This window comes from Ipomoea triloba, chromosome 4, assembly GCF_003576645.1.
Source record: "Ipomoea triloba cultivar NCNSP0323 chromosome 4, ASM357664v1".
NCBI lineage: Eukaryota > Viridiplantae > Streptophyta > Magnoliopsida > Solanales > Convolvulaceae > Ipomoea > Ipomoea triloba.
Window position 1 is genome coordinate 21,032,437 of NC_044919.1, and position 13,140 is coordinate 21,045,576.

Below are 13,140 nucleotides of genomic sequence, written 5' to 3' on the forward strand. Positions count from 1 at the left end.
TCAGAATTTACGTCGGCGTGTCGCCGTAACTCTAGTGACCTGTTATGTGGGTGACTAATCGATTTTTTAGGCTTAATTACACCAAAATACAATGTTAATAGTTTAATTGCAACTTTAAAATGTTTAGGGGCTTAATTGACTTTTTAGGTATGAGGGCCTATTTAATTTGACCATTTTCCCCTTATATTTATATCAAGCTTAGGACAATGAAATCCTAAACTACTCTTTGCCTTGTATGACCTCAGACTTCAAAGCCTTGATCTTCAAGTTTTTGCTGCTTTCCTAATTACCATAGCAGCTTGTAGATAAATTTGTAAAGCTCTCACTGTTACCTTTTGCAAAAGACATTAAGCAACTATATATATACATACATACATATATATATATATATATATATATATATATATATATAGATTTTGGTTCAAATGCGGTCGTGCGATCACACACTACTCAATGTTACGAAATACACCACTCAATGTTAAGAAACACACCACAATGAAACACAATGAAACACACCACAATGTTAAGAAACACACCACACGGTCGCACGGGAGAGCACGGCCACACCTGAACATGACCCTATATATATATATGTCATGAGCCAGTTTCCTAGCATGGGTTTCTGTCCTCAAACAAACTAATTAATTAACTACCACAATAATTAACCGAGTACAAGTACAACAAGTACAAAGTTAGTTCCTAATTAATCTTATTTTAGCTTTAATTTTTCCAGGATCGTGGATCCTTCCGTTGACAGGTTCCACTTGTGATTTTACTTGGTTGCTCCAGGTCAAGTACATGTGCCTTCTCTTATGCCTATAACCCTTCAAAACCACTAAATTGCAATATATAATAGAGTTTTGCAAAACATTAACACTAGAGCAATTATGATCGTAAATCAACCACAAAGGACAGCATTCAAGCATCAAACAACCCCTTAAAAACCCTTAAATATAAGTGTCTTTGGCATCTATATATCATACAATAAGTACAAAGTTAGTTCCCAATTAATCTTATTTTAGCTTTAATTTGTCCAGGAACACCAATTCAATAGGGATGGCAATGTGCCCCGTCCCCGATGGGGATCCCCGTCCCCGTCTCTAACGGGGACGGGGATGGGGAAAATTTACGGAGATCGGGGACGGGGACGGGGACGGGGACGGGGACGCCCCGTCCCCGAATAATTATATATATATAGAATTATATATTTATATATAAATACATAAAGCATAGCAGTCTACTATCTAATATGTATATATGTAATCCATATGTGTAATGCAGTTGTAATATGTATATATGTAATTCATATGTGTAATACAGAATATGTATATATGTAATTCATATGTGTAATGCAGTTGTAATATGTATATATGTAATTTATATGTGTAATACAGTATACGTAATGCAGCTGCTATGCTTTTTATATATATATATATATATATATATATATATATATATATAGTATTTTAAATTTTGAAGCTAGGACTTATATTTTAAAAATTTTTTATTATTAAAATTTACATTTATTTAATATTTTTACTAGCAGTTGAGGGAGAATGGGGAATCCCCGTCCCCGCCTAATTCCCCGCCGAGACGGGGATGGGGAATATTTTCAATTTGCTGTCGGGGACGCCCGCCCCGCCCCGTTGCCATCCCTAAACACCAATATAGAAATTACAAGTTTACAACAGTTGACATACATACCAAAAACATGCATATTACATTAACAGGCCCGGCCAGGATGAAACAAACATTATTCTAGTTCAGAAAATCACTCATAGAAACACACTTGTGTCTTGAAAATCAAAGAACGGAATTGATTTTGACATTGCATGGAAAAATTAAATTAAAGAATCCACTTAGCTTTTTGTTAATTGTATGTAGTGTGCTACTGATCTTTTGAAGTTGAGGAGAGTTTGTTGCCCTTAGCGGGCTTGCCGGTATAGGAAACTCTGTAGCTGCGAAAATGCACTGGTTGGACGATGGACCTGAAAAGATCGAGGTACAATGGGAGCTGATTGAAGGCAAAAAATGTGACTGGTAAGCACACTACTCCATATATAGGGAATGCCGCAAGTTTGAGTTTACTCTTGATAACAAAAGAATGAGCGGCACAGAAGGAGATCAAGATAGCAGCTATGGATGTGAAGAGGGAAGTGAGTCCAAGGAGCAGCTTTATTGGGAGATTGTTTTTGAAATCCTTTTGTTGGCAGCGCGAAGTGAGGATTGCGAGGAAGAAGACGAGGGCGGTTACCGAGAAGCAGAGAGCTATGAGTGATGACACTGCAAATACACTAAACGCGGGTTGCCCTTCAAGAATTGGATAGCCACTGTTTTGATCCAGCCCACCAGGGACGGTTGTTGATGCGGCAAATGCCACAGTTGCAATCAGTGCTGCGATGACAGAGCATGATTCCGAGGTCTTGATGAGCCATGTGGTGCCAAGTTTAGTTAGATTAGCATGTGTTTCTAAAAACACATCGCCTGGAGCCTGCCCTTCATTGTTGTAACGAACATAGGATTCTCGTGGCAGGTGACTCTTCACATACTGCATCAGAATATTATTGTAACTCAGTTATCCAACTCACATCAAAACAATTGCAATTATTTTTTAATTTGATAACCGCCACGTCAGCAACTAACAAGTGAACAGTGTTAGTTTGGTTCAATTGTTTGATTTTGCATTGTTCATGGACCCAATTGCAGTTTTTTGAATTCGATGGTCCAATTGAAGTTTGGTGTGTAGCTTATTTGACCATTATTCCTATATATATATATATATATATATATATATATATATATGAAATTCCAGTTTTTGTTGTTGTGAAAATTAAGGTGTTTTTAATTAATTAATTACCTTGTACCATTTGACTTCTCCTTGCAACTGCAATGCATCACCAGGAATGCGCCAATATTTTAGACCAGTGTACATTGCAGCAAGATGCGCTGCGCTGTTTCCCTTGTTGTCCACTTGATAGTACACAAATTCTGGGAGCTTCTGCTTTCGTAAGAAATTGTAAACAGCAACTTGCCTGTTCTCAACAGCCAAAAGTAACACATTCTTCTGATTTGGATCCACATCATGAATAGATATTGGGAATCTTTTGATGATTTTCTCTACTATCTCTTGGATTCCCATTTTTGCTGCTGCTAATATAGGTGTCTCCTTATGTTTGTTTGCATCTGTAGTAGTAGAGCAAATACATTACATGTGAATTTAATTGATTGATGTGTAGCTAGCTAGGTCATAGGTGTAGGTCTAACGTAACCCGGAAAGGAAAGCAAGTATAGTTGAATCAAATTGAGTATAGATTATATTATTGTTTGTTTACCAATACCGGCCAATACCAATACCAAATACCTGAAGGGTGGTCTGGCATTGTTTCCTCTGTATCAGACTGGATTGCATTATTATCTGTTTGAGGTGGTGTCATAGGAAGGTCAATTGGTTTGTTTGGAGCTTCTACAGGTTGCAGAGGTTTCCCCCCAGCATGCTGATACTTGTAACTAGCTTCATTCGGGATCAATTTTTCTAAAATCTCCACTGCGCATGTGTGCTTGCCTTTCTTTTCTTTGATTTTCGATATCCTATGAAATCCTGCATATATATTGTACCTTCTTATCTTTACAATTTTCTTTTAATTTATTTAATTTCGCTAAATAATGTGTATATACTTGCATGCCTACTGTACCTAGCTTCTTTCATTTTTGTATATATAATGGTGATCCAATTTTGAAGCACTACATTATAACATATATAATACAGTGTGTGAAGTTAATTAGTTGGTCAGTTTCAAAATGTGAGAGGGAAATCACCAGAAAATGGTTTGTTCTAAGGAAATTTGCATCACTGTATGACTTATTGGAAAACTGAAGAAATGAAAAATAATATACTTACCAATTCCCAGTATGATGAGCATGAGTTTCATTACAAACTTGAGGAAACCAATATCTGTGTAGTAAATTCTGGGAAATGCTCCAACAGGCCTTTGGTCGTCTTCCTCTGTCCCTGTATTATTTTTTGTGTTACCTGAAACTTCAAATAATGCTAGTATTTAACTATTTAATTAATGTATGAGGATTTATTTATATATAGGGGAAGGCTGGATGGGTCATCTTACAATAAATCAATAATAATATTTCTACCTTGAGGTTGGCTGTCTTGATTCTCTGGATCATTATTTTGTTTTGCAGTTGGTCCTTTTACAATTTTTTTTAAAGCTGGAAAGAAAAGAAGCTAGCATGGTTAGGTTAGAACCGTACGTCCACATAGAGCTAAGCTAGCGTAAAGTAAAGAAGGCATGCATGAGAAGTTGTAACTTGTGTGTATGTATCTACTATTTCTATTTCTATTTCTAATGAAAACCCAAGTAGTCTTCGGCCCTATTTGGTAAAATATAGTTGGTTGACTACTATTAACTGTTTGACTTGGTTAAATAACTAATATGAGCGTTTTGATTAATTAGTCTTGTGTAACAGCTTATTGATCCAAAACACTAAAATTCAAAAATCTGTTCAAAACAATTTTTTCCATCAGCTTTTTTAAAAATTCATTTTGTATATAATCAACTATTAGCTAACAACTAATTTACCAAACATCTTCCTACAATCAACTAATCAAATCCACTAACCCAATCAACTATCAGCTAAAAGTTATTTACCGAACACCCATTTCATGAAATTCCAAATAAGCTGGTAGAAGTCAGCAAATGTCCTCCAGTTTTCCGGGAATGAAAAATGATCATTTGCATCGTCTTCAGTAAGTGCTTTTTTGTGAGAGGTTGTAACCTCGGTACCTAAGAACAAATACCCATTGGAAGATCGATCAGATGAGCCTTCTTACGTACGTAGAAGAGTTAAATGGTCATTGATATGTTTTAGAAGATACATACATGCATATTAAAAGATGATGAGTTAAAAAAACTTTAAAGCAATTAAATAAAAAGTAGGAAAAGCAATTCAAGGGAAGGGCCACGTATAGTACTACTTCAATTCATTTCTTAATGGATGGTAGCCATCCAACATTGGGTGTTAAATTTCAATTTCCCAAATATGTATGTATATTCTTACAGTAGTAGATAATGCTTTCATAGGATCCAAGATAGCTGCTGCTCTTGAATACATGTGGCTTCCTGGCTAGAATATGCAGGGGAGATGTGCCATCCTCACTCACATAATTCACAAGCTCTGGAAATTTTTCAATTATCTCATAGGCCAATTCTGTGGAAGGAAGGAGATCGAGGTGTTAGTTTTCAGTTTTCAGTGGAATGAACACAAACACAAAATCCAAATATGGATTTGTTAAGTGCAAGTGGAAGTGGTTTAATTTATACATACATACATACCAAAGTATTCCCCAGACAAAGTAGAGTGCAGAATAGTTTCACCCTTTTCCTTCCTACACAGATGGATTCGATCTTCTGTTTCCTTAATCTTCTCATGAAGTAATTTAAATGCATCCACCTTGCCACGATGAGCTGCCAGGAAAAGTGGAGTCATGTTCAAGTTGTTTCGCTCCCCGATGAGTTCATAAACTTTGCCCAGTTTCTCGACTTGGGTGAGAATACATCGGCAGATTTCAACGTTTCCCAGCTGAGCCGCGAGATGAAGAGGGGTGTCTCCTGTGTCATTCTTCAATTTTAAGATGTCCAACACTTCATCATCAGGTATCTTAGTCACCATCTTCTTAATGCACTGCAGATGATCTTTGGATCGATGCTTCGGGTGGTAACAGTTGATTGCTAAATGCAGAGCCGTGTCTTCTGACTTAGTGAGCTTGGCCCGACGAACAAAGCCATGAGTGGAGTAAGTGTTTAAAACTTTTTCCCACTCTTTGTTCATGCACTCATCAAACATCTTGTTTATGATCTTTAATTCCGCTTCTGTTTTGATCTGTGGAGGTTTGTAGTGATGTGGATTCTCGAATTCCTGTTGTTGTTCTGTTCTAAACTGGTGTTTGTGTGGATCCATGTCTGAGGCCTGACTCCTGAGGGTATAGTATATGCTACAAACTTCATATATTTAAGGACTCACATCCCACATCCTTTCTCCTTCCAGCTTTCACTTTTTCAAATCCCAGAATCCAATACTTCACTTCCTAACTCAGCTGTTATGAAGCAGAGTGAAACACAAGAAACTCATGTAAACACAATTTATTCTTCTCCACCACAATTAAACAAATTGATATTCAATCTGTACGAGTTTCATAAATTCAGTGGGAAGCCCGTAAGGGCAGCCTGAGTGGTAAGACCAAGACGCTCGCGACCGTGAGGTCCTGAGTTCGAAACCGTCTGCCACCCGGGTTTGAGCCGGTCAGCTATGGGGGTTAACCTCCTTGTGGTCCTTTGCCGGCTAGGATCACAGGGCAAGGGTTTACTCACATACTCGGAAGAGGAGTGGGGTTTGCCTCGATAAACCCAATAAATTCAGTGGGAAGGTTTGTTTTATTACGATCAAGTGCTTACCACTACCCAAAAGTTATAGCTGATAGCAAGGCTGTGTAAGATTTTCCCTAATAATATATATATTATTAGGGCCTTAATTAAGTGGTGCAAATTAACTAGGTTTGCTGTGTAAGATTTTCCCTAATAATATATATATTATATATTAGGGCCTTAATTAAGTGGTGCAAATTAACTAGGTTTATTACCCATAGCAAGGCTCTGTAAGATTTTCCCTAATAATATATATATTATATATTAGGGCCTTAATTAAGTGGTGCAAATTAACTAGGTTTATTAAGTGGTTTGGTTGGACTAAACAACACCCAATAAATTCAGTGGGAAGGTTTGTTTTATTACGATCAAGTGCTTACCACTACCCAAAAGTTATAGCTGATAGCAGATCAAGTGCTTACCACTACCCAAAAGTTATAGCTGATAGCAAGGCTAGTGCTTACCACTACCCAAAAGTTATAGCTGATAGCAAGGCTAATAATATATATATTATATATTATATATTAGGGCCTTAATTAAGTGGTGCAAATTAACTAGGTTTATTAAATGATTTGGTTGGACTAAACAACACCCAATAAATTCAGTGGGAAGGTTTGTTTTATTACGATCAAGTGCTTACCACTACCCAAAAGTTATAGCTGATAGCAGATCAAGTGCTTACCACTACCCAAAAGTTATAGCTGATAGCAAGGCTAGTGCTTACCACTACCCAAAAGTTATAGCTGATAGCAAGGCTAATAATATATATATTATATATTATATATTAGGGCCTTAATTAAGTGGTGCAAATTAACTAGGTTTATTAAATGATTTGGTTGGACTAAACAACACCCAATAAATTCAGTGGGAAGGTTTGTTTTATTACGATCAAGTGCTTACCACTACCCAAAAGTTATAGCTGATAGCAGATCAAGTGCTTACCACTACCCAAAAGTTATAGCTGATAGCAAGGCTAGTGCTTACCACTACCCAAAAGTTATAGCTGATAGCAAGGCTCTGTAAGATTTTCCCTAATAATATATATATTATATATTAGGGCCTTAATTAAGTGGTGCAAATTAACTAGGTTTATTAAGTGGTTTGGTTGGACTAAACAACTAGTAGTTGTATTCAATCAGACTCTGTGCCTATATAAATCTGTATTGATGGCATACAGGATAAGCATTGTATAGCACATACAATTGAGGGTACTCATACTGCTCAGTAGACTACACCATCTAGGGTTCTGAGTCAAGTATGAGACAAATATGGCTGACGGTCTACCGGGCATTACATCAACTGTGGCTGGAGATCAATACGCTTCCGCTTCCGCTATTACGAGGTCAGGTTACTCGTATACTATTCTGTTTAGTTAGATTATTTATATCTAACAGGCTCTACTTTATTTCTTTATAGATCGTAATCATTTTTTCGAGAGGTAGAGTGTTGGACTTAACTCTTCACGGACATTCATTCAATAATCCCTTAACTATCAATTGATAGACTTGGCCCTTTACCGAACTTCATCCAACAGTTTTTGCATGTAAAACGAGTGGTAGGTGGACCTTTAAACTGTTTCAGCTCCTTGAAGCACAACACTCATAAGTTGATTCTCTGATCTTTATCTTTTCTCCTCACTCAAGCAAGTGATATGTTCCCCCTCTGTGCCTTTATTTGGCTTTAATAACTGGCTTCAGCTATAAATTAACCAAGGATAAAGGGTAAACCAATATTATGCTAGGGATATTTCTCTTTCGATTTTACTTCTTCTTTTTCCACAATAATAAAGGGTCTCCTTTCATGCCTTCCATAGTTGAAAAGTTTCAGAATGATAGAGTTAATACGCAATATAGTCCTCCACTATAGTGGTTTTACTCAATTTAGTCATAAATGATTTTTTGTGCTCAATTTAGTCATCGACTTTGATAGTTTTACAAAATTTAATCCTTTGTTAAAAATTATGTTAGTGGATTGTTAGAAATAGGGCCCTAATGGTAATTTATCATAGTTCATTCCATTTGGGATGATTCCTTCTTCTTCCTTTTATTAAGATCTACGCAGAAATGTAAATCTTCGTACTCAAATATTTATTTATTACTCTGTATTTATTTATTTAGGGTTGAAGTTGATTTGGTACGAAAATTTACATTTCTGTATGGATCTTAATAATGGGAAGAAGAAGGAATCATCTCAAATGGGATGAAGGACGAGAAATTACTATTAGGATCCTATTTCTAACCGTCAACTAACAGAATTTTTAACAAATGATTAAATTGTGTAAAGTCATCAAAGTCGATAACTAAAAGCACAAAAAGTTATTTAAGACTAAATTGAATAAAACGTTGTAATCGAAGAGTATATTGGATACTAACTCCGGAATGATATTATTGGGTGCCATGGGTCAGTGTTTGTTTTATTTTATTTTCTGCAATGGTATTATTGTGTGTTGAAAACTACTACGATGAGTATATTTCAACAAATTAAACAACGTCCATGTGTTTTCTATTAAAGTTGCTAAGTGCTTATGGTGAAAAAGATGGAAGATAAAGGAAAACTTCGTTCATATATGTTGAATCTAAAAATTTGTATTTACAATAAAACATTTGAATATAAAAGTTTAAATTACTACACATTAAAGAATAACATTGATGTAAACTAACTCTCTCTTGTTTTTTTCTTTTTTTTTTTTAAAGGAAACAACTAACTTTATTAAATCAAATGATCAATACATAAAGGAATAGAATGCAACCAAACTGAAGGATCAGTTTGAGAACTAGTAGCCAACTTGTTCACTGATCGGGAAACATACTTAATGGACACTTCATCAAAGTGTCTTTGATAAACCCTGCAATCCTCAATCACACAACCTGCATAAGAATAATCAACTGAAACTCCATTGATTAAATTGCATACCGTCTGACAATCTGAATAAAGAATATTTTTTGTATGGAGGCAATCTCTAGCCCAGGATAGTGCTTCCTTGATAGCCATAACTTCCGTCAAATGAGCATCATTTAAACTTCGAAGCAAGCCATTCTTAGCACCAAGAAAAACACCATTTCTATCAAGCAAAACCACACCAAAAAAGGCATTGTTATCATTCGGAAAAACAACCGCATCCACGTATACCTTTACCACTCCATCAGCCATCTCACCATGAGCAACCAAAGAATTTGAAAAACTACCAACTTGCTCAGCCATGAGCATTTCTTGCCAACCATGAGCAATACGAAGAGCCTCAGACTTAATATCCATGGCATCCCAAGATTTATTGTTCCAGACCACCTCATTTCTCCCTTTCCATATACTCCAGCACACCGCAATGCAACACAGTTTGGCCATGCTATTTCCTCCACCAATAACACTCATCAACCAATCATTAAAATCAACATGCTGCATAGGTTGGATTGAACCACCAATACCTTGCCATATGGGTACCACATTCACACAGTCACATAATATATGTTTCAAACTTTCTGGACATTGCATGTTAGAAATAAATATTCTAACTAAACAGAATAGCATACGAGTAACCTGACCTCGTAGTAGCGGAAGCGGAAGCCGTATTGATCTCCAGCCACAGTTGATGTACTGCCTCTTGAACGGTAGACCGTTAGCCATATTTGTCTAATACTTAACTCAGAACCCTAGTGGTGTCTACTGAGCAGTATGAGTACCGTGAACTGTATGTACTATACAATGTTTACCTTGTATCCCATTAATACAGGTTTATATAGGCACAGAGTCTGGTTGAATAACTACTACTAGTTATTTAGTACAACCAAACCACTTAATAAGCCTAGTCAACTTGCACCACTTAATTAAGGCCTTAATATATAATATATAATATATATATTATTAGGGAAAATCTTACATTCTCCCACTTGGTGCAAGTACTAGCACAACCCTCATCAAGGAACAAAACACACGAATCATAGTGATAAGTCCTCTATTTTACTGAGTAATATCCATTATGGTCACATGCATTTTAATTCTCCAACTTAGGCCCCTCATGAACAAACCCAATGTTTATTCTCGGTATAACTTAAGGGATGTTTCTCAAAATATATTATGTGCACAACTGAAGAGAGAAACCATCCAAAATATTTGTATAAGAGAGTACACTGTATGATCTCTAAAATCTTTAAAAGCATGTCTTAAGTAGAGATCTCTTAATGTTAGCATAATGCTAACTGTATTCCATGACTTCTGAACTTGAACACTACCTCTAACAGCTAAGAGCTCAGAGTTGACACGTCTGTTACTCCCACTCATTAAAATAACCAAAAGATAGTTAAGTCATAGAATCATTCCAATAACTTAGAGAACAAACAAAAAAAAAACCTCTAAGTCCATAATTTGGAATCTTAACATACACCATAACTTCCCAAATAATCACAATATCCACTTTAAAATTAACTGAACATTTATGAGTCTTGCTTTTATGTCTCACAAAATTGTTTTTGAGCCTTACATACCAAAATGACCCAGGATCAATTTTGAAGAAACTAAAGACTCTATTAAATGCTAAAGAATAACAGTGCACCACAAATTAGATGATTTTGTTTTAATAAATTCCTTAATATTGTTACAACATTTTCATAAATATGTTGCACAACCAAATGTCCAATAATTTGAACTTATGAATTTATATGAACAAATTCAAGATCAATACCTGTGGAATCTTTTGGACTTATTGTTTGACATACAATCCAATTTGCATTGGGATGTATAAAAACAATAGTTAAATCCATAATCCTTAGTGGAGTATCTTAACGATATTTTTCTAAATGATCACTCCCACTGTTCTTTAGCAAAATTAATGATATACATACTCATAACTGATTTGACCAACTAATAAATGAGGATAGAATTCCCCACCATTAGTTGGGCATACTAAATAATCAATTTTTGGTTCCAATTAAAGTCCAAATAAATAATGAAGATATAATTCCCCACCATAGTTGGACATACTAAATAAACAAAATACACCTTTCAAAACCAAGTTAGAATTTGGTTCAAAGGATACATTTTATTCTTGGAATCCAAAAAGTATATCATATCACGTAACTTACTATAGTTAGTCAAAAGAACTTTGTAAGCTTTCGTGGAATAATTAATAAAAGTGGCTAAATTTTGGGAAGTAACTGAATACATGTTTTGCCAATGCAAACCATGAAACTTAGAATTTATAATTGAACTAAATTTATAAATTCTAAGAAATTGTGATAAAATTATTATCTGGGTTAAGAGATTTATTGACATAAAACTTGCCTGTGGGCTGAAGTTTTAATTCTATTAAATCCAATTAAGAAACCTTTTACGATAATAGTTTATCTCAATTATCAAATAATCAGAAGAACTTAGTGACATAAAACTTGATTGTGGGCTAAAGTCTTACTCAATTAGATCCAACCGAAAATTTTTATTTATGATGAAATAATTTATCAAGTAAGTTGAAGAATCAAGTGACATAAACCTTGCCTGTGGGCTAAAGTTTTAATTCAATAAGATTCATTACAACCATTATGATAAAAAAAACTTAAAGAAATCAAATTCTTTTCTTTAACCCTCGTGGGCGATTCAAGAAATATGATCCAAAGTTTACATCATAAAATTAAACTTCATGATAGAATTAGAAATTATTTACAAATAACCATAAAGTAAATAAATTTATTTATTTCTATCATCACTGATAAAAGTACTAAACTACATTCCGATACATAATTGCCTGTGGGCTAAATTATGATCGTAGTCCAGTATTTCATCCTGATTAATTGTATACAAATATAACAAAATTGTCTGTGGGCTAAATTTCATCACATTACATACAATTAATCACAACTTATATGTCTAAAACTTTATGTGATCAATATAAACCGCTCAATATATAATTTTAACTGATTAAGGATGCTGTGGCTACTCCCCAACCAAATTAAAATTATAAGATCACTAGACATTTATCAACTCCTTGCGTAATCTTTATGTGATTAAGATAATGATATATATAATTTAATCTGATTAAGGATGTTGTGGCTACTCCCCAACCAAATTAAAATTATAACATCATAACTTAATAATCTTTGGAAATTGAATAAGCCGTGGCTATTCTTTAATTAACCAAGATTGAAATTTTAAGAGACTTCAGTAAATTAAAGATGATGTGTCTATTCTTTAATGAACCGAAATCAAATCACATTGCAAAGAATACTTAAAATTTTAACAGATTATACCAAATCACGATGGGAAATTTCAAATGTATACACCCCAGAAAAATGGTAAAACAAAACCTCACTAAAGACCAATTCTTTAGATAATATCAATTTAAGGAGACTAGTGGCCAAGATGTTCTTAAGTCATGGCCATGAAACTAGTATGCCTCCCAAATTCATATACACAAAACGTATAACTGTTTGGGGGTATAAACAAAAACTGTAGGGTATAATAAAAAATTGAATAGTTCACATATGAATAAAGCTTTAAAATAGTGAACTAAATTAGCAGACTAAATGTGCTTAAATTCATGCACTACTGCAACTAAAAATTTATAAGTCTAACTTAATAAGGAACTAATATAATTCCAACATAAATTTATGCATTACTGAAGGCATAATAATAAAATTGCATAATTTAAAACCAGAATATTACGCAATGGACAAATTAATATGCGTAAAATTAAGCATTGAACTCATATATTCTAAACAAA

At 34.6% G+C, this 13,140-nt stretch overlaps 1 protein-coding gene across 4 annotated transcripts; it reads right to left on the reverse strand.

Moving 5' to 3' along the window:
• Window positions 1–1,638: 1,638 nt before the first annotated feature.
• LOC116015550 (ankyrin repeat-containing protein ITN1-like) lies at window positions 1,639–5,974 on the reverse strand. 4 transcript variants are annotated; one of them, XM_031255656.1, is made up of 8 exons: window positions 5,346–5,974; window positions 5,071–5,220; window positions 4,662–4,796; window positions 4,147–4,221; window positions 3,899–4,009; window positions 3,362–3,598; window positions 2,858–3,183; window positions 1,639–2,548 (listed from the first exon to the last, which is right to left on the reverse strand). In XM_031255656.1, exons 1-8 carry the CDS (start codon window positions 5,968–5,970, stop codon window positions 1,889–1,891), a joined length of 2,319 nt encoding a protein of 772 aa, XP_031111516.1. In that variant the 5' UTR covers window positions 5,971–5,974; the 3' UTR covers window positions 1,639–1,888. The 4 variants fall into 4 exon arrangements, with proteins under 4 accessions (XP_031111516.1, XP_031111515.1, XP_031111514.1 ...); XM_031255655.1 differs by having other exon boundaries at window positions 3,899–4,030; XM_031255654.1 differs by having other exon boundaries at window positions 3,899–4,036.
• Window positions 5,975–13,140: the final 7,166 nt, after the last annotated feature.